The 25,980-nt window shown below is 45.8% G+C and overlaps 1 protein-coding gene across 1 annotated transcript in view; it reads left to right on the top strand.

Annotated features, from left to right (window-relative positions):
• XRRA1 (X-ray radiation resistance associated 1) overlaps positions 1-21,534 on the top strand; it is an 81,864-nt gene extending 60,330 nt beyond the window's left edge. The window contains exons 7-17 of the mRNA XM_006875432.1: positions 3,013-3,141; positions 4,081-4,301; positions 5,250-5,290; positions 6,596-6,721; positions 12,109-12,202; positions 12,862-12,980; positions 16,725-17,075; positions 18,919-19,111; positions 20,506-20,618; positions 20,813-20,918; positions 21,293-21,534. Of these exons, the coding sequence (XP_006875494.1) occupies positions 3,013-3,141; positions 4,081-4,301; positions 5,250-5,290; positions 6,596-6,721; positions 12,109-12,202; positions 12,862-12,980; positions 16,725-17,075; positions 18,919-19,111; positions 20,506-20,618; positions 20,813-20,918; positions 21,293-21,534 (1,735 nt within the window). The remainder of the gene's footprint in view (positions 1-3,012; positions 3,142-4,080; positions 4,302-5,249; positions 5,291-6,595; positions 6,722-12,108; positions 12,203-12,861; positions 12,981-16,724; positions 17,076-18,918; positions 19,112-20,505; positions 20,619-20,812; positions 20,919-21,292) is intronic.
• Positions 21,535-25,980: the final 4,446 nt, after the last annotated feature.

Below are 25,980 nucleotides of genomic sequence, written 5' to 3'. Positions count from 1 at the left end.
AAAACATACGTTGTTGTTGTTAAGTGCTGTTGAGTCGATTCCAACCCATGGTGACCCTGTATAGGGTTTCGAAAGAGCAGCTGGGGAGCTTGAACCACCAACCTTGCAGTTCAAATGACTTTGCAGTCTGACGCATTAACCCACAGCGCGCCACACCAGGACTCTTATATATAATATAATATGAGTCGGTACTGACTCTATGGCACCTGACAACAACAAACATATATATATATATATTTTTTTTTTTAACATTCCATTCATTCATTCAGCAAATTGGTGGAGAGGAAGAGGAACAAGGCCAGTTAAAGAGACTGAAGAACAGTTCTGACGGGCAGGTTATGAGACCTGAATGGAAAATTGTGCATGGGGACTCAGAAGCTATTTCTAAGAAAGAATTGACAGGGAATTGAGGAGGAAAAGCAGATTTGGGGAAGGATGAACAGTTCCATTTTGAACACAGGCCTTTGCGATATCTATGGAGCCTCACATGAGCCTATCTAGGAGGCAGCTGGACCCAGAGGTCTGAGGCTCAGAGGTGAGGGCTAGAGGTTAAAGCCAGGGATATCAGCAGAAAAGCCAGGGAAGTGGGTGATGGTATTGTCCAGAAGAAGTATCGAGACTAAGAAGAAATGAAATCTAGGTCAGGAATCTGCAAACACCAACACTTTAAGGCACAGTTCAAGGAGAAGTGTCTGCAGATGGACTGAGGGCAGGGAGCAGGAGAGTTTAGGAAAGAGAATGCTTTAAGGAGGGACTGGCCCACTACGTGAAGGCAGGTGGCTTGGATACAAGCAGCGTCTGAAGAGCAGTGTGAGCACAGGAGAAGCCAAAGGGCCATGGCATGCAGATTAGGTAGACCAGGGGTCAGAAGTCAGGCCCAGCACTTCTCAGGTACTTGGATGCAGAAATTAAAAGTATCTGGGAACTAAAGAGTGAACATGTAACATCCATACAACCTGCAATAACACTTCTGGGCATGTATCCCAAAGAAGTGAAAACTTATGTTCATGTGGTGGTGGTGGTGTGCCATGAAGTCGGTTCTGACTCACAGAGACCCTGTACAGGGTTTCTGAGGCTGTAAATCCTTATGGGAGCAGAAAGCCTCATCTTTCTCCCTTGGAACAGCTGGTAGTTTTGAACTGTTGACCTTGAGATTAGCAGCCTGACTTGTAACCATTATGCTACCAGAGGCTCCTTTATGCTCATGTAGAAACCTGAATATGAATGTTCACAGAAGCTTTATTTGTAACAGCTAGATAATCTTTCAACAAGGACTAGACTATAGATAGTATATAATATAGATAGATACACAGGAATGAAAAGAATGGACTATGGATACACACAACAACCTGAATGAATCTCCAGGAAATTATATTGAGTTAGAAAAAAACAACAAAAAAGAAGCAGCCAATCCCAAAAGGTTAAATACTTTGTGATTTATATAGCAATTTTGAAATGTCTAAATTTTAGAAATGGGAGACAGATGAGTAATTGCCAGGGCTTGGGAGGATAAGTAGGGAAAGTGTGGTTATAAAAGGGAAACAGGAGGGATTCTTGTGGTTTAGAAACTATTCAGTATGCTGACTGTGGTAGTGGATATGTGAATCTATATACAGGCCATAAATTGAATCAAACTTAACACCTGCCACACAAGCACAAGTAAGACAAGGGATATCTGAGTAAGCTAGGTGAGTTGTAGCATTGTCAGTGTCTTGGTTATAATATTATAATTTTTTTAAATGTTACCATTGGGGAAAACTGGGGCGGGGGCGGGGGGAACAAAATAAAAGCAAAGGATCACTCTGTATGATACGATTTCTTACAACTGCGTGGGTCGCTATGAGTTGGAACCGACGACAACACCATGTCTTTGTGCCTGTGTGTGTTTATTTTGGTGTGTGGAAGATGAAATGTAAGAATGTAATTGCGTCATCTGCTTGTATGTTGTTCAGTAGAGGTCTCATCCACCTGGAGATACAAATGAGGTCGAGTGAATGAATGTTAGTAAAATTCCACCAATTCCTGCTCTACCGGTGTAATCCAGGACTTCAACTCCTTAAATCTCACTCTCGTGTTTCTGGGAATCTCAGGGAGTTTGGACCTAAGAGGCTTCTCAAACACCAATATGTGCACTTTACGGTCTCACCTTAGAGGAGAGCTTTATTGTGGCCAAGGATGATCCTTAATCCACCCACACAGTGGTGACCAACGTTGTAGTCATACCAAGGGCTCAGTCTCCTGGTGCTCCTCTGGTCACCACTTGTGACCTAGCACACCCAGGAGTTGCCCTGAGCCCAAATAGTGTAGCGTTCTGCCTGCAGAAGGCTCCTTCCCAGCTCTGTCATGTCTTGCTCTGCCTGGCATTTTGCTATGAGCACTATCAGTGCTTCCTCCTCCCAGCCCTGCCCCGTCAGCTCATGTGTGCAGTCTTCCTCCAGATTGAGCGTGCAGATGTAAAACATACATGTCTATGCTCTTCTCTTTCAGCTATCTCAGACACATCCAGAAAACCTCTTCTCTGCCTCCCCTCCCTGCTTGCAGATCTGTCCATTGCAACTAGATCACTGTGGTCCAGCTCCATCTCAATTCTACCAGGAGCCACAGCTGGGGCTTCATGAAAGGCACATTCTGTCGGGGTTTGGAGAAATAGATGAGGAAGGAATGAAACCTGAAGTTTCCTTTATAAGGATCCTTGTTGATGCTGTGGGTTAAGCGTTGAGCTGCTAACTATAAGGCCCAAGGTTCAAATCCACCAGCCACTCCATGGGAGAAAGGTGAAGCCATCTGCTCCTGTAAAGATTTACAGTCTGAGAAACCCTATATGGAGACACTATGTGTTGGAATTTACTCGATGGCCGTGGGTTCCCTTTCTAAAGTGCCCCGTCTTGAGTGCTAGCGAAGTTCCCGGGTTGATTAGGCTTCCTAACTGATTCCTTATCCTCCATTTCTTCCTGGGCAGAGTGGAGCTTGTACCCTGCCCTGGCTCATGACTCAAGATCTTTACACTCACAGGGAGGCATCTGAAACAACACTGACCAGCAAGAGGTACATCTTGAGGTTCCCAGCTCTGGAGACACTGATGTTGGATGACAACAAACTCTCCAACCCCAATTGCTTTGCCAGTCTGGCTGGACTCAGGAGGTAAAGCCACGTTCTCTGTCTGCAGGACCCTCTATAGCCCCTATCCTTGTTCACATCCTGAGTGCTGCTCTGGAAGACAAAAAGTCAAAAAGCCTGGGTTTAAACCCCAGTTCCACCACTTAACCCTGCTGTGTGGCCTTGGGCAAGTCATTTCTTGCTCATTCAGAAAAGGATCTTTCTGATCATGTGACTTGATTAGAAACAGCAAAGGGAAAGGACAGGGGATGGAATTTTCTAAGAGAAGTTTGATTGCTGTTCCACAAGAGGAAGCATTTCAAACCCTTTCAAAGGAATTCTGTTTGGTTGAAGTGTAGGAAATGAAGACATTTAAATAATTAAGCTTTGTTGTTGTTGTTGCTGTAAAGTGCCCTTAAATTGGTTCCAACTCATAGTGACCCTCTGTAGGGTTTCTAAGGAGGAGCTGGTGAGTTTAAACCACCAATCTTGTTATTAGGAGTCCAGTGTGTATCCTACAGTGCCACGCCAGGACTCAGTTAAACTTTGTTGTTTTGTTAAGTGCCTCAAGTCAATTCCGACCCATCTGACCCTGTATAGAGTTTCCACGGAGCAGCTGGTGAGCTTGAATCCCTGACCTTGCAGTTCAAACTGACTTTACAGTCCAGTGCATTAACCCCACAAAGCACCACACCTTTTCTTTGGTGTCAACTACCATATATACTAAGAACTAGTTTGTGCCAGGTCCCCGTACATATTATATCTCATTGAATCTTCACAAGAACCTTGAAAGGTTAATAAATACTATCATTCCCATTTTAAAGATGGGGATATTGAGGCCCAGAGAGAAAAGTTAGTGGCTCAAGGTCACACGAAAAGAGTAAGTGCCCAAGCCTGATATATCATGTTGTTTCCCTAAGTCTCTGGTGTGTGTCCCTGAGATGTAATTATTGTTGTGATTCTGTCCACTCTCCTTAATTGCAGACTGAAGAAGTTAAGCCTGGATCAGAACAGGATTTTCCGGGTCCCGTACCTACAGCAGGTGCACCTACGTGATGGCTCAGGGGACTGGGTTGGAGACAGGGGGAGTCCCCGGAAAGAGCACCACCAGTCCACGCTGCAGCCCAAGCTGTGGGTGTATGAGGCCTCCGATGAGCAACCGGACTATACTGTACTGCCCATGAAAAAGGATGTGGACCGGACAGGTGGGTGATGCCCTTATAGACCCAGAGTAGAAACAAGCTTGAGAATTTATTCTGAAAATATGTGGCTCCCTGGGTAGGTGGAGGTCTCACATGGACAATTTCACAGGCTTCCTAGCTGCTTCTATCAGGTAAGATGCCTTTAAAATCCAACTAAAAGTGACTTTAAAGCTTTGTTGTTGTTGTTGTTTGAGACGGTGCAGGTACTTTAATGTCATTGAGAGGCTCAGATTCTGCTTTTCTCTACCTTCCCTAGCTGGCTGGCTTGCACTTTCTGGCTGGGTCCCATTGGGGTCTCAAGAATCACATCCGGAGGGCAACATTCAGAAGTAGAAAAAGACAGAAATGTCACCTGTATTATAAATCAAAATCCCATTAATAGTCACTTACATATTCTGTTTCATTGATCTAGTGCCACCACCACACTTTTGTTTTTATATTTACTGTAAATTGAAGACTAACTTAAATAGAATAAAGCACAGAAATCTGTGTAGAGCTTGCATTTTTACATACAAGGGGGATTCAAAAATTCATGCAGAAATTCCATTATCTTTTAATTCAGTGTTTCCACAAACTTCATATATACCTCTACCCATATGGAGTCCTGGTGTGGTGCTGTAGGATAAGCACTGGACTGCTAACTGCAAGGCTGGCAGTTCAAACTGACCAGCTGCTCCTCAGAAACCCTATACAGGTTCGCTGTGAGTCGGAACCGACTTGGCGGCACTTAACAACAACAACAGTTTTAGGCTATTATGGCTAAAGCTGCAATAAAGATTCTGTAACATATTTTTGGTGGCTATAAACATTCATTTCTGTTGGTTATATACCCAGGAGCTGGGAAGTCAGAAGGAGGGGTCCCGGCAGGAGGCATCCCACTGCACACAGTGGGTGGCTCCCTGGGGATCCTTCAGTGCTCTTAAAACCTCCACTCTATTTCTCTCATTTCAGAGGTTGTGTTCTCATCTTACCCTGGATTTTCAACCTCACAGGTAGGAACTGCATGCTTTATATTACTGTCCTCATCTATTGGAATCCTGGTGTGGTGCTATAGGATAAGCACTGGACTGTTAACTGGAAGGTCAGCAGTTCAAACCCACCAGCCACTCCTCAGAAAACCCATACGGGGTTGCTGAGTCAGAATTGGCTCGATGACACTTAACAACCATCTATGTACGGTTTCTGAGACTATAAATTTTTACAGGGGCAGATAGCCTCATCTTTCTCCGGAGAAGCAGCTGGTGAGTTTGAACCTCTGCTCTTGTGATTAGCAGCCCAGCGCCTAGCCCACAGCACCACCAGGGCTCCTAAGTAGGTGTTTCACAAATGTTCATTGAATGAACAAATGTAATTTAATTGACTTGTTCAAGTTCACACAGCAAGTGATAGAGCTAGGAACAGAATCTAGTTCATCTGACCTAGTGATTAGTCCAGTCAAGATCTAGGCTGTCATTTCCTAGCTGGAGTCCTGGGGTGGCACTGTGGGTTAAAGCACTGGACTACGAGGTCAGTTTTAACCCCAAAGTCGGTGGTTCAAGCTCACCAGCCGCTCCTCAAAAACCCTATACAGGTCACCATGAGTTGGAACTGACTCAATGGCACTTAAGAGCAACAACAATTTCCTTAGCTAAACTTAAGAAATCAATGACTAAACTAAGTCATGGTTAATCCAGCAATTTCCATTTTCTGCTTGATTAGATAAGTTGACCCTGAGGCAGTCTACACTCTACAGAGAGACTCTGTCTGATACAACAAGTGACCAGGCAGTGAGCCACACCCAGACCTCAGGGCTTGGCTGGTCATTCATTCTTGAATGAAGAGTCTCCACTGTAGATGTGAGCTAGCCCAGCAGATCTCTGCCCACTAGGAAATTCCCTTCCCCTCAACAACTCAACTACTTGCACTTTTGCCTTCTGAAAAAAATGTTAGCCTAACTATATAGAAAGGCTCATTCATGATAACCTGATCTAGGACAGAGTATCAGAGTGGGAGTAAAAACCTCTGAGCTGAAGAACCACCTAGCCACCATTGCTTTCTCATCCTGTTCCTCAGAGAACTTGAAGCTGCAACTTTGGGTGCTGTAGAATTACCTCCCTGTGTCTTGGAACATGGGAACTTGAGAACTTGGAACCAGAATTTGGACCCTTGGTGACATTTTCCATTATGACCCTAGAATGTCTCTCTAGAACAAATCCTTTCCACCATACTCTATAGGAAGGGTCTGTTGATCCTTGGCAGACTCACCTTCTTTATCATGAGAGCACTTTGACGTTTGTGGTTTTTTTCTCTATTTTAAGCCAGCCAAAATATGTGTACTTCCTCCCATATTTGAGATTCTTCCTGTGAATTCACTAAAGGCCCGGAACCAGACGCTAGCTCCACCCTTCCCAGAGCTGAGGTGCCTTAGCCTGACCTACAACAAGGTGGGTCTCTTCTTCTCTACCCATTTTCTCAAGAGCAAATATGGGAGATGGGATGCTGCTATTTTATAGATTTGTGGAATCAAGTGAAGGAGTGCTGGTGGAGCAGTGGATTAAATGCTGGGCTGCTAACCTCAAGGTTGGTGGTGCTCTGTGGAAACCCTATGCAACAGTTGTATTCTTCCTCTAGGGTCAATATGAGCATCAACTCAAAGGCAGTGGCAGTGGGTAGGCACAGGTAATCTGGGGATGGGGAGTGAATGGAGTACAGACCAAAGTAGGAATACGCTCATTCAACCCCAGATGCTTGTTGAGCAAGTATTATGGCCAGGCTGTGTGCGAGGCATTGGGTGTACAATTTGGCCTTTGCCCTTGCAGAGCCTGTAGCCCATTCATTCGGTTCCCCTCATAGCAACCATATAGGTCGCACAACAGAACTAGACACTGCACGATCCTGCCGTGTTAGGGAAGACTTACTCTAGACAAATAATCACAGTATAGGTATGCTTAGTATTATGAAGAAATAGAGTGTTATGGATTACGTGTTAAAGAGCAACCTAATATTGGGGATCAGGGAAGGTTCTCAAGGAAGTGATTAACTCAAGATTTCATTCAATGGGTTTAGTCAGTTGAAAGGATGAGATTAGAATGAAGTGAGAAATAGTGTTCTAACCCAAGGGAAGAGCAGATGTAGCATCCATGGGACAAATTTAACATGAGGACCAAGTGTTTCTCCCAAATTTTCTCAATACATATGTCTTGTTTCATTTTCTTAAAACCCCATAGTTATGCCTACTCAAGTCTGAAATGCAGGAACTCTTTAAGATATTTTGCTTGCAGTTGATAGAACTAAATTCCCCAACAGTAAAAAATGTTAAAATGGGATCACAAAACTTATTTATGTACTGAACTTTTGATGGGCATTTAAGTATTTCTGTTCTAAGCTGTTATGGTCATTTAAGGATAAGACCTTGGTGGACATATATGTTCATTTCCGTTGGGAGTAGAATTGCTGGTTGCTAGGTATAAGTTTAACTTAATTTTTCTTTTTATCTTTAAGCAAAAAAAAATTTTTTTGTAACTGTTTTCCAGTGTGTTGTACCACTTTTACAACCCCACCAGCAATATTTAGGTCTTCCAGTTGTTCAACATCCTTGCCAACACTAGGAGTTATCAATCTTTTCAATTTTAGCCATTTTAATGGGTAGCTTGTGAGCATCTTGTTGTTGATGTTAAGTACCGTGGAGTCGGTTCCAACTCATAGTAACCCTGCACAGGGTTTCCAAGGCTGTAAATCTTTACGGGAGCAGAACACCTCATCTTTTTCCTGCGGAACCACTGGTAGTTTTAAACTGCTGACCTTGAGGTTGGCAGCCCAATTCGTAACCACTACACTACCTGAGCTCCTTTTATTACATCCTTATTGGTGGTTCATATATTTTCTTTAATGAAGTACCTATTTAAAATGTTGTTTATTGGGTTATTTGCCATATATTGATATAGCAGAGTTCTTTGTATATAATGGATACAAGTCCTTTTCAACTATATGTATTATAAATATTTTCTTCGTTTTATGGCTTACCTTTCTGTATTCTTTCAAAGTAACTTTTAATCTTTTTTTTTTTTTTAATCTTAAGTCCAACTAATCATTTTCTTTTCTTTTATGGTTTCTATTTTTCATATCCTGTGAAGAATTTATCCACTAACGATCACAAAGACATTTTTCTGTATTTTTTTTCCTAGAAATTTTATTATTTTTGCTTTTAAAATTAAGCCTGTGTGGCGCTGTAGGATAAGCACTCAACCACAAGGTTGGTTTGAACTGCGAGGTCAGAAACAGCCGCTGCTCAGAAACCCTAGGCAGGATCACTGTGAGTCGGAACTGACTTGCCACTTAACAAATACAATAAATATAGAATTAGTTTTATTTGTGATTTGAAATAAGATTCAGTGTTCTTTTTGTTCTAGCACCATTAATTTAAAAGGCTTTCTTCTATTGAATTGCCTTGGCATCTTTGTAAGAAAAACCAGTTTACCATATATTTGGTATATCTATTTCTGGTGGATCTATTTCTGGAGTCTGTATTCTGTTCTGTTGATCTTGAAGTTTATTCTTTCACTAATTACACACTAATTTGAATTTTTGGTGTCGTCTCTAAGCTGTCCAAGATTTTTGTGTTGTAACAGCAAAGTTGAATAGTTGTTAACAGAAACCGTATGACCCACAAAGCCTAAAACATTCACTACCTGATCCTTAAGAGAAAAGATTCCCAGGCCCTGGTTTAACCATCAAGTGTTAGAATACGTCAGGGCCCACTCCTAGTCCCTTTCCTACTCACTGTACTCTGTTCTGAGGGGTGGCTTTAGTGACCCATTGTCCCATGAATAGTGACTCACAAGTTTATAACTTCAGTTTAACCCATTGCCTACTTGGCATCTCTACTTGGAGGTCTCAAAGGTATCTCTAAAAGGTACATATCCAAAGTGAATTAATGATATTGCCCTTCAACTATGATACTCTTCTGTTGTTCCCTATCTTAGGGAATAGCTCCATTATCCATCGAGTTTTACGCAACTCAAAACCTGCTTGTTCTTCTCGATACTTCCCTGTCACTTAGACCACCGCCAACTCCATGTCTGATTCATTACCAAATCTTGATAAATCTATGTCCTCATATTTTTAAAATCCTCTTAATGGGTTTCCCAAGGACTGAAATCTTGAACAAGATTTGGTCTGGTCCCACTCACATTTCCAACCTCTATCTATGTACCACACACCCTCTTTCTGGCCTTCTTTCTTTTTCTCCTCCTTGTTGTTGTTGTTGTTGTTGTTAAGTGCCGTCGAGTCGGGTCCGACCCATAGCGACCCTGTACAGGGTTTCCGAGGGTGTAAATCCTTACGGGAGTAGAAAGCCTCATCTTTCTCCTGCGGAGCAGCTGGTAGTTTCGAACCGCTGAACTTAAGGTTCACAGCCCAATTCGTAACCACTACGCTACCAGAGCTCCTTATCAAGAGGTTTTTCATACATGGTTCTCTTTGCATGGAACATATTTAGCTGCTGCAACAAACTTAAAAATCTGAATTAACATAATAGAAGTTCATTGCCTGTTTTACGAACATGGACGTTCATGTTCCACACGTGCCCTTCCTCATGATTATTATTTGGGGTCCAGGTCCCTCTGGCTTGTGACTCTTGTTGGGTCTTAAGAGTACTTTATTGGATTCATACATCTGGAAGCTAGATGGTTGGGCTGAGTGCAAGTGGTAAGTAAGAGAAGTAAAGGATCCTGTAGGAGGTTTTGAAGGGGCTGTATCTGAAAGTAACATTTACCACTTCCACCCACATTGCATTGGCAAGAACTGAGTCACGTGATCTTACTTAGCTGCCAGAGACTCAGAGACAGTCTAGCTGTGTGCCCAGGAAGTAGAGGAAATGGTTTAATAAATAAATGCATTGCTGTCTCTGTCACATACGCTACCCCCTATACATTCATCAATTACCTACTCACATCTATATTACTGTGAGTCGCTATAACTTGGAATTGACTCAGTGGCGGTGGGCTTGCTTTAGGTTTGGCTTTCACCCTGCAGATCTCAGGACACAGCCTCCTCTAGCCCCGCTTCTGGGCCAGCTCCCCCTAGTTCTTAATGCCGGCTTATTTTGTTGCATTTACCATAGTTGTTCCTCTTCTCCCGTGCTTCTCTCCCACTAGTCACTGCTCCCTGAGGGCAAAAATGAGATCTGGTTTGCTCATCCCCAACATAGTGCTTGGCACGTAGTAAGCAGTTAGGGGTTATTTTTTGACTGAATGAACAAAATTGAAAGAGAGCATATAAGTTAATTGCCCAGTGGAAGCCAAACTGAAGTGCCTACCTCTTCATCCGACCCAACACCTCTGCCAACACCATTGCCCCACTCCAAGCCCCTCAGATGGTTCTGACAGTATTCCATTGTTAATAGACTGCCCCCCTCAAGATAGTCCCTAGATGCTCCAGTCACTCTGCTCAACAAGAATTGTGATTTTGCCGTTTGAGGCTGGTTTGGCCACCCAGCCACTCCTTGTAGGCTGGCTTCACAGGGTCAAGTGGTCTCTGGGTCCCAAACAGCCCTCCCTTACCAATGGCCTTGGTTATCCCTTAGATGGTAAGGAGTAATCTTCTGTTCCCTAACCATCATCTCACAGTACCTAGGACAGGTCTCAGGGAAGGGGATCATCAGGAGTTAACTGGTGACACACTGGGTGTGTGTATAGTGGCTTGGTATGACAAGGTCAAGGACATGTCAGACAAATTGTAGCCTGAAGTCAAAGGCAATGCCCAGCCCAATTTCCAGACTCCTACAGGTCAGTGGCCAGCTGGGTACCGTATCAGCATTGTCTGCAGTAACCCTGGACCATATGCTGGACTCTAGCTGCTCCTAGCCCTGGATCAACCTTACTGTGGCCATGTCCCTGGTCTTGCATTGTACAGTATGAGCCAGCACCAATCTTTCAGGATGGCAGGGAAGAGGAGAATCCAGGTGTGACAGGAATGACACCCTAACCAGTGCTTCCAGAATAAGATATCTGGCCAAGCGTAGGCCCACCACTGGCCACCGGAGGGTGCAAAATCCTTGTGTACATCCCGGTAACCTACAATGATTTGTAATAAACAGGGCTACTTTGCTCTGGTAGCGTAGTGGTTACGAATCAGGCTGTGAACCGCAAGGTCAGTGGTTCGAAACTACCGGCCGCTCCGTGGGAGAAAGATGAGGCTTTCTACTCCCTTAAAGATTTATACCCTCGGAAACCCTGTACAGGGTCGCTATGGGTCGGAACCGACTCGATGGCACTTAACAACAACAACAACAGGTCGGTGGTTCAAGCTCACCAGCTGCTCCTCAGAAACCCTATATGGGGTCGCTATGGGTTGAAATCAACGCAACAGCACTTAACAACAACAACAGGGGGAGTCCTGGTGTGGCGCTGTGGTTTAATGTTGTTTTGAACTACAAGTTCAAGTTCACCAGCTGCTCCTTGGGAACCCCATAGAGGGTTACTATGGGTTGGAACCGACCTGATGGCACTTAACAACACTGATAAAAATGCTATGTAAGTTACATTAATACATGTTTGTTCTTATTATTTTACCACCAATATCTCCATATCCAGCGTGAAGAAGGGAGAGTTCTTAACTCTCAAACATGAAACAGTGATGATAGAATTTCAGACAGGACGGGCAAGGCCTTCTGGGTGTAAGCAGGGGAAACTACAGGGATAAAGCACTCCTCAGTGGTGAACTTAGCTACAGCTGCTTCTCACGAGTCCGAGCCTGCGGTATGGGACCTGGAAGCGCCTGGCAGAGGCCAGGGGTGGTTTCAGCCCAGTGGTCTCTCCGGCATTTTTTACAGATCGTGAAGGAGGATGCTTTGCTGCCAGTTGCCCTCTTCCCATCTCTCTGCGAGCTCATCTTTCATAACAACCCTTTGGTGACCCATACACGAGGTACAGTGCCCACAAACCTGGCCCCACACACCCCAGTACCCAAGGAACAGTGTGGGTGCTCCCAGGCCTTGGCTCTTTGTGACCTCATTGGGGGGAGGAGGTTCATAGTACATTGGGAGATGAAGACAGAGGGCTCTGCTGAGCACCAGCTTTCCAACATCCTGATAGCGGCTGGTAAGGCAGGCATTACTGCCCGCATTATACACGGAGCAAACTGAGTGAGACTCAAGAGATTCATACAGCATGAAAGAGCTAGTAACAGGCACAGAATGAGCTCAATCCTGCACGAGCTCTTTCAGCTGAACTCTACCCTGTGGAACAAGTCTCTTGTGACTGCTTTTTCTGCTTCCCATTTGGGGAGGAGCATGGGGCCAAGAGCTCCCTGGTGCAGGGGCTACTACATCAGTGGAGCCTACAGTGCTGGAAGCATGGGCCTCGAGTGGTAGAGTGGGGTTCTGATCTCTTGTATCTCATCATTGCTGCCTTGGGCCTCACTTGCCTCACCAAACTGAATGCTAATAATACAGGTAGGGAGCTCCTAGGGGTGACACGAGGATAAGTTACATTAATCCATGTAATGAGAGCAGTGTCTGGCACGCAGAAGTCCCTAGCAAACGTCGGTTAACATTAATCTTATCCTTTTCCCATCATGGCACCAGGGGTTCCACCATTGCTAAAGAGTTTCCTCCAGGAGCGACTGGGGATCCACTTAATTCGAAGGAAGATGGTAAAGGCTAAGCATCCACATATTTTGATGTCTCGCAAGGACTCGCGGAAGGTAACACTTCTAAGCACAGGACCCTCAAACCCAGAGGGAGTGTAGCCTTCCTCGATGTGTGACCTGGAGGGAGCTACTGTAGCCCCCAATGCCTGGAAGCCTTCCATTATGTTCATATTGTCTTCTCCTCCCCTTGCTCTGGTAAATACAGATCTACAACAAGGAGGAACAAGACAATCAGTCAGAGACCTCAAAAGAGCAGGAAGCAAGGAACTTTGGAGGTCACTGACTCTGACCCCCAAATTTTACAGAAAAACTGAGGCTCAGAGAAGGAGCTTTGGAAAGAGCATTAGCTCTGAAGTCAGAGAACCCAGGTAGAAGCCTGGTCTGTCACCTTCCACTGCTGCCTCACCTCAGGCAAGATTTTAATCTCTCTGTGCTTCAGTTTCTCCTCTAAAACCTCCCCGAGCTGCTGAGGGGACTGGCTAAAACAGCAGTTATGAAAATACACGGTCAAGCCCAAAGCCTCATGCCAGTGCACACGCCAGTCATCGTGGCAGTCATGAGTGCTGCTACAGGGCTAGATTGACTCTTATGGCAGTGCTCCTTAGGCTAAAGGAATCTGTTTTCTCCATAACTCTCCCAGCCAGTGATCTTAGACCTGCCTGTTGAGATGCCATAATGTAAGTCTAATCCCTGTCCTATCTGGAGAATTTTAGAAATTCCTGTGAAATAGTCCTCCCTCTTGAACATAGTGGGTCTTCCTACAGCTAGAAGTTGGACTGAGTGTTACTCATCCCTCAAACTCAATAGTTATTTCCTCACACCTTTTTCTGTTCAGCCAAGCTCTTCCCTTTGGCTGGCTCCCTCAGAGTATCACAGCAAGCATTTAAATCCAGAAATGGAAGTACTTCAAAGGGTTCCCATCCTCCTCCTCCTTGGCTGTTGCCCCTATCTAAAGATCCTACTACCTGGTTTTCCATCAGCCTCATAGGGAAGTAGGCAAGTCCGAGTGAGCCAGATGCTGAATACATCTACAGTGTGCTCCCCTTTCCAAAGCACCCATGCCATCTCGTCAACCTCAGACTCTGAGTTAGGCGCTGTACTGACGAAGAAACAGACTCTGAGACATGAAGTGATTAGTGAGGAGTTACTGTTGGGATCCAGGGTGCTTCTGCCCCTCTGCCCTTCTAAGGCTCTAGCAGAGGAGAAACACAAATCACGACAGCCAAATGAGAAACAAATAACTGCCTTAGCACTTTGGGCAAACACCTGCTACCTCCAATTCAGGGTAGACTAAGAGTGTGGCTCTGACTCCAGGTCAGACGCAATGCCTTCCTACTCCATGCCTACATCTCCCTAGTGGGACCAGACTCCTTGGCCTCTGTCTTTCTCTCACTCCTTCCTCCATGACTCCTGACCCAGTCAGTTACAGGGATAAGGACTGCATGCCCTCCCCTTATATATAGGCATAGACAGAGCAGGGGAAACTGGGGAACCTTCCAGAGCAGACCCAGACCCAGCCAACATGCAGCTAAGAAGCTATGTGAGCCCTTTGCCTCTGAGAATACAAATAGCAGATAAAACAACTTGCATTTGATGCCAGTAATCCCACTGGCATTGGCTATGCCAGTGAAGTGACTGTGCCCAGAGCGGGCATCCATCATAGCCATCCAAATCACAGACCTGACTGACAGGAAAATCTGACTTTGAAACTGGCTCTGCCACTTAGCAGCTTTAAGGCTGTGGACAAGTTCACTTAGGCTTTGTGAGCCTTGGCTTCCTCCTGTGTTAGTAGGGTCTGGTGATAGATTCACCCGGGATTTAGTGTGAGGATCTCATGGAGTAACTTACACAAGCGATCTAGCACTTCAGCTACTCATAGGCAATCGCTTTGAAAAGTTCTAGCTGTATCTACAGCTTAATGTGGAGCCCTGGTGTGGTACTGTAAGATAAGCACTGGACTGCTAACTACAAGGTTGGCAGGTCAAATCCCCCAGCTGCTCCTCAGAAACCCTATACAGGGTCGCTATGAGTTGAAACCAACTGACAGCACTTAACAACAATCCAGCCCCCAGAGCTCTGGTGGCATAGTGGGTTTATATTGGGCTGCTAACCACAAGGTCAACAGTTTGAATTCACCAGCCACTCCTCTGGAAAAAGAGGTGGCTTTCTGCTCCTGTAAAGATTTTTACAGTCTTGGAAGTCATACAGAGGGTTGCTATGAGTCATACTATATTGACTTGATGGCAGTGTGTTTTGGGATTGGCCACAAAGAAAATTCTTTTTTTTTGCAAATTTGTTCCTCTCTTGCTTACTTCCTTAATTACCACATTCTTGTAAACTGTGGGCACTGGACTGCCAACCACAAGATTGGTGGTTTATACTCACCAGTCACTGAGTGGGAACCAACTTAAAGGCAGTTAACAACAATATTATGTTCAAAGGAGCCCTGGTAGTGTAATTGGGCTGCTAATCGCAAGGTCAGCAGTTCAAATCCACCAACTGCTCCAAGGGAGAAATATGAGACTTTCTGCTCCCATAAAGAGTTACAGCCTTTGAAACCCTAAACAGTGTCATTATGAGCTGGAACCAAATTAACAGCACATCACCACCATAGCATTCCAGCCCACCAATCACTATCAGTGTCTGCCCAATTAGACTACAGGAGTGGTGGGATAAAGACAGACCAAAGAGTACCGTTAGTACTCCTCCATCCCACAGATCTGTGGGGGGAGCGGTCATGTCCCCTCCCCACCAGCTAGGCAGTGGTGGCATTAGGTTTCTGGGCATCGAAACATGGTGCTGCCTGTCCTCTGTCATAGGCTTCAAAACAAGATTCTGAGTTCCTCAGGCTTCAAGTATAAACACTGAAATGTTACATCTTTTCAAAAAGGAAATCATTTCTTGAAAACAAACATATTTTAAAATAACCACCCTTCACACTCACAAGTTTGCTAAGTACATTTGTCCACAGCATCTCCTTTGCAACCCAATCCAGGCATGACAAGAAAATGGAAGCTCAAAGGGGTGGAACTGCATCCAGCCCTGTTTTCCTAACTGCACTGCTTCAGATCTTTACACTACACTGACACAGTCTGTAAAAAGGGACCAAACACCTTTACAAAAAATTTATTTCTTAATAAGGTGGGGGAAGGCAAGAAAAGTAAGCCTGCTTGAAGGAAATTGAACACGTGGCCACCAGACTACACATTAAACCACCTGACAGGAGAGGCAAGGAGGATGATCATGTGACAAGCTTGTGGTCAGTAACTGAACAGCTAGCTCAGCAGGAAAAGAAGGTGTTTTCTCAACCTTGGGCCTGAAAGAGTTGCCTTGTGAATCTTTATACAAGACACAGGGACCTGCAGAGGTCCAGTGGTACTGCCTTCCAGAAAATGCAGGAGCATCCCTGAGGAGAGTCAAGGGCACTATGTTAGACCGAAGGCCAGAACCCAAGAGTCAGAGATGAAGAATGAGGCCTGGTGCCCCAGATTGGACTGAGAGAGCCCATACTCTGCCTGAATTACTCAGTGATCTCAGACAAGTCATTTTGCCTCTCTGAGCCTGGTTTCCTCATCTTTATTCACAGGTAGTTTTTAGTGTTAAGAAAACAGCCCATGCCATGCATGGGGATACATCATAGATGCCCAATAAGTATGACTTCCCTCTCCCCATCCTTCCCTTATGAGTCCTTACCCAGTGCTTTGACCACTATACCAAGTGGTCCTAAACTGGTGAAGTCCAAAAGGAGGGACCCCCTTACTAGGGAGCAAGTCCAGCCTAGCCTTTCTCTCATTACAGGTGAAAACCCAAATCCCAAAGGTGCCGAAACAGCCCTTGATGCTCCAGTACCCAAGTGTAATAACCGCTGTCGAGTCTCTGAAAAGGGATGTGCCAGAGGCAAGGGCAGAGCTCACCGAAGAGCTGCTCACTGACAAAAGCACTTCTGTGGATGCAGAGATGCCCATGGAGGGCTCCGAGGGCCTTTCCACAGCCCACCAGACCTTTGTGCCACTGCCTGCCATCCGCTCCGACTCTACCGTGCATAGTGAAGAGAGCACGTCCCACCTGAGTGATGTAGCTGACCACGGCAGCCCAGAGCACCTGTCAGATGAGGACACCAAGAGCATCGAGTCCATCTTCTTGACCCAGGTGCCTGGAACCACCTGACCCTGCCTACCTCTTCCAGCTCCTGCATGTCCCTGGGTAACCCTTCAATGACTGTGAGGCTGTGGGTGGTTGGGGACAAACACATGACAGGTCTAGAAACCAGAAGGTGGCACCCTGGCAGGGTCTGCGTATCCTGTCTAGTTCCACTGACCCAAGGGACACACAGAGGGACAGGTCATGGCCCTGTGACATTAGCAATATCTGGAGTGTAGCTGGGGCATGGTTCTGATCAGTTTTTGAGAAGGGTCTGCTGCTCTCTGGAGCCTGCGAACACAAGTAGATCAGACACTGGTCCTGCCTTCAAGGTATTCTCAATCTAATGATGTAGATTTGCAGTAACAACACACGGAGTCAGTCCTGAGATGGAGAAAAGTCCAAGGGCTTGAAACCTAAAGGAAGGGGGATGCTCCTACCCCAGTCCAGGGCTTTCTGGGAGAAATTTAGATGAGCTGAGCTTTACAGGCTGAGTTAGGAGTTAATGAAGAGAAGATGTGGACAGCAAACAGCATGCAGTGCAAGTAGAGAAGGAAATGAAATCATACATGTGGGAGAAACAACCAGGTCCATGTCAGTGGAACAGGGGTGGTGTGTAAGGCAAGGGGAACCTAAAGCTGGATGAGGTAATGGGCCCCCTTAAACTTCATTTTTGTACTGATTTCCCCCTGACTGATCTCTGTCTACAGTCTTGCCACTGCCAGATATTTATAATTTGAGGGGCTACTGACACACTCAAGGAGATGGCTGTTTACCCACTTCTCTGTTTGCATGTATGTTAACTACTCATCCATCTCTTTCACAGATGATATAGTGACATATACATTCACACAGTATTGAAGATCTATATGAACTATCTCAGTCATTTTGGAACAAGGCAGAGTGTAAACAATAAGTATTAAAAATAAACAATTGAGTTAGCTGAAAGGAAAATAATAGACAAGAAAGGAATTGTATGTCCAAAAGTAATCCTGTTACTCAAACATGCACATCACGTACTGCTCTTTTTTAGCAATATATCTCTGTCAGAAACAGAGCAGTACAGGATGCACATGTGAGGAGATGACATGGGGGGAGGGACGATTGTTTGATCATGAAGGGGTATTAGATTTTGTCAAGTGCTTTTGCTCTATCCACTGAGATGATAATGTGCTCTTTGTCCTTTATTCTATTGACACATTAATTGTCATAAACCAACCTTGTATTCCTAGGATAAATCATGAAAAAGGAGATCACGGTTGATAAAGTGGAAGGTGACATGAAACAATGGATTCAAACATAGCAATGCTTATGACAGCCCAGGACCAGTCAATATTTTGCTCTGTTATGTGTAAGGTTACTACCAAGAGTCTGAACTGACTGGACAGCAGTTAATAACAACTGATCTGTTTACTGACCCAGCTGCCTGACGACTCTGCATGTTGCACTCCAGTGATACCAATTCCTAGTTCCCCAAAATGTCCCTTGCTGTATCTTACCTCTGCACCTTTGCCTAGGCTATTCCTTGCCTTCAAAACTATCCTTTCTCATCACCACATTGCACCTACTACGTCTGCCCAGAGATCGTCCTACTAGTTCCTCCAGGAAGCTTCCTAGTCCATCATCCTGGGTTAGTGCTTCCTCTGGGCCCATCCAAACTCTTGTGCTTCCTTGTAACTGTACTTATTAAAGTGTATGATCATTGTCTATTTTCAGGTCTGTCTCCTCTCAACCAGTCTGCAAACTATTGAGGGCATCCACTGTCCCCAGGGCCCAGCTTAGGGAGCAACACAGAGCTCAGTCTTAGACTCCAGTGTTAATGGAATGAATGTGTTTTTCTTCCTGGTCACAGGTGAGTGGGCTACCTACCTCCATCCAGGATGACTCAGCGGTGAAGGAGGAAGGTCAAAGACGACCATCAACAGCACCTAAAGAGGTGAAGAGGACTCGGAGGAAGCTCCCATCTGCCTCCCTCCCCAGAAAGTACAACGGCTATGAGGACCTACTGACAGTCCAGCCCGATTCAGACTTCATTGAACCAAAGGGTATGTGAGCAGGCTTACTATGGGACAAAGGGCCCTCTCCACAGCCCAGAGCAAGTCAGGGTCATGCTAAGGTTGGAGCCAAGGTTTCTTTTCCTAGCCAGGATGTGCTGTCCATCTTAAATGTCAAAGGGGACTCCTGACCTGGCCTAGGCCTTTATTGGCTTTTTTAAAAATAAAGCTTTTATTGTGAATTGAGGGATGGTTTACATGGCAGAACATCAGTTTTGCATTCAACCAATTGTATTTAGTTTCACTGCAATGATTACAATCCCCTCTGTGTGCCATCAGTTAATAGTATTTGCCTCTAGTCCCACTTTGTTTTTGTTCTTTTTGATGCACACAAAAACCATGTAGGAATATATCAACATTTAAACAGCCATGGGGCACAGTTTGCAAGCCAGCCTCCTAACCACCAGCACACAGTCTTTCTCTTTCCATAAGTCTAGAGTCCTCTGCTCTATCTCTCCATGCCATCACCTCTGCCTCCATCTTGGTGTCGCTGTTTCTCTGGATAGGATCCCACAGTCCACTCATGTTCTTCACTCTTGATGGTCCTAGGGGTCCTCTGTTCCTGGAATGTAAGATTAACTACTCCTTTTATGTTACACAACTTCTACCTTTACAGTTGTGACAATTACAGTTAGTCATGATAACAATTACTCACAATTGAATCTAAAGAATCCTATCCCCATCTCCTTTCACCAGACTCATCTAGACCTGATGAAAACTATTCAGCAGAGACTGGACCTTTCCCCCCTCTCTCTGAAACTATACTCCCTCTTGAAAACTTGTAAGCCAGCCACTTCATGCTTCATAGCTCCCTTGTTACCTCCATTCTAGGTAGTCAGCTGCCTGTCCCTATCCACCCTGTGCACTGAGAGGATAGGCTTGATCCTTGATACTTCACTGGCTTTTGAGAAGCCAAGGTTGTTCAGAGATTCCAACTCAGTCTGGGCTGCACAATTAAGACCCTTTTAGACGGAGGCAGTGGAAGCTGCTCCCTCTCTACACCCCTCATTGCAGACTGATATGCTAATAGTATCTGTGCTCCCAAAAGAACTGGCATGCTGTTCAGCTCTTTAGGGTATCATGGTTCCTGTAGGGTAATCCCCTGAGGTTCAAAGGGTCACAGTGAATTCAGTCCCTTTCCCAGCTCCAGTGTTAATTTTCCATTAAGAGTTGTGCTCACAGGAGACGAGTACTCTCTGAATGAGTGATGGAATGTCAGGCACAGCACCAGGTTGGGGAGATAACTGGCAGCCCTGTTTTCTACTTAGGGGTTCTCAAATCCCTTCACCCAAGGCTGCTGTGAGCTTTGGGAAAGGAGCAATTAGGGGAGACATCCAGGAGGAGGGAGATTGCCTTGACTTCACCTTGCCTTCCTGGTCGTGTAGGGATCCAGAAGAATGCCCAGGCCCTACAGCACATACTGAAGCACCCGCTCCTCTGCCGCCCCTCCAAGCCCAAAATGAACACTTACCAGAAGCCCTTCACCCCCAAGAAGCAGGTAAGCATTCCCCTGTGTCAGCAGCCCCTCGGGATCCCCAGTCACAGATGATGTTGTCATCTGGGGACCCTCGAAGGACACTGCTCTCCCAGTACCCCTAGTGTGCCCCTGCTTGTGGCTGTGATTATGAGAGGGTGAGGCCACCATGAGTGTCAGCATAAACCTGGGTAATGCCCTCGCTTACTTCCTGTCAGGCCCAGAGGATCCCTATTCCACCCCCACGGAAGACTCGAGCCCAGCTGCTGGATGACATCCTGATTCGCATGCGGGACCCCCGGAATGTCACCGAGGCTCCACTAGGTATGACTCTGACCCCAGGGAGCCTCAGCTGCCAGGACCCAAGGCCCAGCAGTCTACTCCCATCTGCTGCTGGGAGACAGAGGACTGTGTTAAGACCCCCTAGAAAGCATTTGCACTCCTTTTGGAGTGCAGATGGAGAAACAGAGGCCCAGAGCAGAGCAGGGCCATAGTGTGACCCAAAGCTTGAGACAGAATCAGGAGGGGACACCACTGATTTCCTACTGCCCCAAGCTGGAGCTGCCGTTTTCCACCCCTTAAGTTTCCCGTGGCTTCTGGACCCATCCCTAGACTGCTTCTGGTGGAATGGGACTTGGGCGCGCCTGGTGCCTCTCTGGGCAGGTGGCTGGCATCCAGGCAAGGCCTCTCTCCTGCAGGTGCCATCCTGTGTGGGCGGGCGGAGCAGCGGCTGGTGAACCAGAAGCAGTACCTGGAAGCCAAGCGGCTGTTGAAAGAGTTCCGGGCCCGCTACCGGCAGCTGGTGCGCAACTCTATGCGAACAGTGTTTGGGCAGCCCCCACCGCCTCTGCAGCGTCCTGCACTGGGCGAGAGCCAGCCCAAGTTTGGCCGCTTTCTCGAGTTCATGGATGAGTTCTGCCAGGACTCCCCCGGCCAGTGACTGGAAAGGTGGGCTGGCCTGTGCCCACCACCTTCCCTGAGGGCTATATGCCCTGACTGTGGCTCTTGGTCGGTGGGGAACTAGCTCAGCTCAGCTTCACTTGCTGTCTATGGGACAGTGGAGAGCTCCTTAGGACCTCTCCTCTCAGGGCTGGGCAGGACCCAACACTGGCCCGGCAGCAATAAAAAATGGGCACAGAGAGCAAGGCACCACACTTCTTTTTTGGAACCTGGGTCAGGATCAGGGGGCGGAAATCCCTGACAGATGCATATGAAACGGGAGTCCTGTGGGAAGCTTAGTCACAGGAGCACAGAAGAGCTGTGATAGTACTAGGAAGGAGCACAGGGGGTCGACAAAAGAGCAGCTGCAGAGGCTAGGGTTCACAGCCAATAAAAGCAAGGTCGGGAGTAGCACACCAATCAAACCCAGGCGCCCACTCATTACAGTTACAAGTCATAGGTCTGACAGGAGACACCATCTATTTAACAAGCAGTGGAAAATCTGCATTCCAAGGGTAAGGTACTGTTGTTGTTAAGTGCCATTGAGTCGGTTCCGACCCATAGTGACCCTGGACAGGGTTTCCAAGGGGCCGCTGGTGAGCTTGAACCACCGACCTTTCAGTTCAAATGGTTTTACAGTCTGGTGCATTAACCCACAGTGCCACACCAGGACTCCAAGGCACTGTTAGGACTCAGAGAAATATTTGCATACCATCATACTCAACTGCACACTCTCACACCTGTGGCCAGTTAAATATTTATACACAGCTGTGGTCATACCCAGACACACACATTCATATCATACAATGGCATACACAGGTCACACCAACAGCTTACAAAGGCCCTTCTTACCCATTCACACGGGCTCCTGAACAGATGCAGGTCTACAGCAGAGACCCAGCATGTTGGTGACTCACCAGAAGGATCCTTGGGGGCCTCAACATTCATCCAATAAAGCCCTGCTGGGCTCCAGTTCTGCTCCTCTCAGCCAGAAACACCATCACCATAGTCTCTCAGGCCTTAAAGATTCGTAGGAGCATCCTTATCCCAACCTCAAGGCAGGGAACTTACTGGACAGTTCCTGTTGGGAAAACTATTGGACCGTTCTGGCCATTGAGCTATCTTCCTAAGCCCCACAGTGGTGCTACCTCTCCTTTTGAGTCAAGCTCTCTGCCCAGCCAAGCCAAACCTGCACTAATCACTAATGTCAGAACATACTGAAGAAGCCTAGCTTGATGTCAACCACTCCTAAAACCGGTGGCATTACCTCTTTGCCTTTAATGAGCCTCTACCACTAGCCCTGGTGTGGCTCTGTGGGTTAATGCGCCAGAATGCAAAGTCGTTTGAATTACAAGGTTGGTGGTTCAAGCTCACTAGTTGCTCCTTGGAAACCCTATACAGGGTCACTATGGGTCAGAACCGACTCGACGGCACTTAACCACCACTAGACCACAGGGTTGGTTTGAACCACAAGATCAGCAGTTCAAACTTACCAGTGGCTTCTAGGAAACCCTAGACAGGGTCGCTCTGAGTTGGATCTGATTGCCAAGAATGGTTTTCCCTCTTTTATACTTGAAATTGACCTTTGGTACGTAAGACAGGAGTTTTACAGTTCCTCTTAGTCTTGGAGTTTGAGGTTGACAGGCTCATCCTGATTTTCAGCTTTCCTACCTTGGAGGCCTTCTGTGAGCTACTCTTCCAGAAAGACCTAATGTTGCTTATTTATCCTTTGACCCTCAGTTCATGTGTATCCATGAACTCTCTTCCCAAGCTGAAATGAGCACTGCTGTGGCCCTATGATTTCATTGACGTTATCACATTGTATCAAAAACTGGTTATACCTCTGGTGCTCAGTCCAGGTCCAAAGCCAAAACCAAATAACCCCCGGCTATTGAGTCAATTCCAACTCACAGCGACCCTCCTCTAGGGCAGAGTACAACTGTTCAATGGAGTTAACTCTTTATGGGAACAGACAGCCTCATCTTTCTCCCATGAATCATCTAGTGGGTTTGAAGGGCCAACGTTGAGGCTAGCAGCCCAATGCCTAACCCACAGTGCCACCAGGGCCCCAGGTATCAAAGAAGTTTATAAAATGTTTGTGTTAGAAAGAATGGGTAATGGCCCATGGCAGCTCTTTGTGGGTTTATTCAGTATAATACATAGCTATGGCTAGGATGTTAGAAGCCTAACACTGGGCATGTTCTCACAAGCACTACCAGTGCATACGAAAGGTAACTACTCCAGGGTCCCTCCCTGTTCCCTTAAAATCACCATGTTCCCATCAAGAAAAACCAGCAACCAGGATATCCTAGACCTAGTCAGTTTCTGTGAGTATCCTGAGAAAGACTGCCTACCATCTACCCTCCCATACGGGTGTCTTGCTACATCTTTGGAGTTTGTATACCCATTTACCAGTGCTGTGCATTCTTTTCTATCTTGGGAGCAATCTGGACTTGCATTAACATAGGGTTCAATTTTTAACCCTATGATTTATGTGTGGTATGATAAATAGGTGTAGGGTAAGTACTGGACTTCTAACCACAAAACCAACACTTCAAACCCACCAGCTGCTCCTTGGAAACCCTATACAGGGTAGCTATGAATTGGAAACGACGCCACTTAACAACAAAATAGGGCAAGTAATTCAACCCCATAACATCAGTGGGGTTTGTCAATCTCTATGGACCCTCTGGGTGTTAAAAACACACTTTGAGAGGTTTAGATCAATTCCTGTTCTTGAATTCCTATTTTTTGCCTCTGAAGAGACATGACCTAGTCAGTTTCAGTGAGTAGCCTGAGAGGAGATTTTTCAAATGAGTAAGAATTCCTAATTACCTGTTAGCAACATAATCACGGTACCCTCTGCAGGTCTACCATTGCATATTTTATTCTCCCAGTGCTTGATTCTTACCCACTGGCAAATGGAAAGCTGCCTGTTACTCTCCTCTGATCCTTCTCTAATGCTCTAAATAAGAGCAGTCCTGCTGTGGCGCTGTGGGTTAAGGCGCCAGACTGCAAAGCTATTTGAACTGCAAGGTTGGCGGTTCAAACTCACCAGCTGCTCCTCAGAAACCCTATACAGGGTTGCTATGGGTTGGAACCAACTCAACAGCACTTAACAACAAATAAGAGCAAACCAGAAGTAACCGTTCCTCCCAACCAATCCTGCAAGATCAGGTAACCGTTCCTCCCAACCAATCCTGCAAGATCAGGTAGGCTCCTCCGGTTTTCAAAGATGCAAAGGAGTACTCTGGGAGAGCCCGCGAGAGAAAGAATTGATTTGGATGCAGATTGTGTCCCCATATTTCATTGCTCTCTTGGGATAACCTCCCACTCTTAAAATGGTTGTAGAAGGAAGACAAGAGTCTGGTTTATCTCTTCCAGGCTCAATCCCAGAGTAATGGATCCAACCCAGACAGCAGCTGGCCCCACTGTTAGGGTTAGTTCGGGGAGGAGTGAATGGAGCACTGCACTCAGATGACCAGTGTGCAGACCACGAGTAACTCCCAGGGTTAGTGTCTCAGTCACCTCACCAGGCTACCGGGGAATTAATAAGGGGTGGTATGTACAGGATTTTGTTACTTTAGGGGCTAAGGGACAGTTAAGTTTCATCCTCTTTAACTAGGTGCACTGTTTCTTAAAAACTATTTGAACAGCCCCACTTTAAAGGAGTTAAAACAAGTACTGGTTTGCCATGCATGACATGGACTCTTAGAACAGTCTTTCAAAATGGTTTTTTCTAAAGTTTCGATGGAACAGAGATGTTTGTTCTTTGTTGGATGGGAAACAGATGTCAAGGGGATTTTGGTGAATGGCTAAAAATTGTTTATATATATATATATAAAAGGTATTAAATCAGATACTCTAAGTATAGCTCTAATATGCAAAGAAAATGTCATCCTGTGTATTTGTTCTTTACTCAAACTCTTTCTTGGTATCTTCATTAGAAATATGAATGGGTGAATATGATAGAAAGTCAAACTGGAACTGTATGAGAGTTCAAAAGGAGGAGCTGTTCACCATGGAAACATACGGAAACTCCATCCCTGTTCCCTCTCTCCCATCATGAATACCAAAGCAAGGCTTTCCACCATGGCACACCTCCCAAAATTAAAACAAAATCTAACCACACACATAGTCTAAGCTCATCCAGGTTTGTCTGAGATTGTTCTCCAGAGACAAGATTGACTAAAAACAGAACAGTCACTTTCATGAGTTTACTGTAGTCTCAATTTAGGCCTCTTCTCAAACAGACAGACATACATTGAAGAATGCACTTTGGTACTGTTTAAATAACACATCATCCTGCTTGATTCCATGCCATTGTTTTGTTGACAGAAGCTTCCTTGACAGGCATGGCCTGTGCTGAGTCCTCTGTCTTTGTCAAAATGCTCTTGAGGATGAGTAGGAGACGAGGCAGCCAACAGTGGTAGTTCACAAGGATCCA

The sequence above is a fragment of the Chrysochloris asiatica genome, unplaced genomic scaffold (genome assembly GCF_000296735.1).
Source record: "Chrysochloris asiatica unplaced genomic scaffold, ChrAsi1.0 scaffold00326, whole genome shotgun sequence".
Classification (NCBI taxonomy): Eukaryota; Metazoa; Chordata; class Mammalia; order Afrosoricida; family Chrysochloridae; genus Chrysochloris; species Chrysochloris asiatica.
Note: the sequence above shows the minus strand (reverse complement) of the source record. Positions and strands in the feature narration are given on the sequence as shown.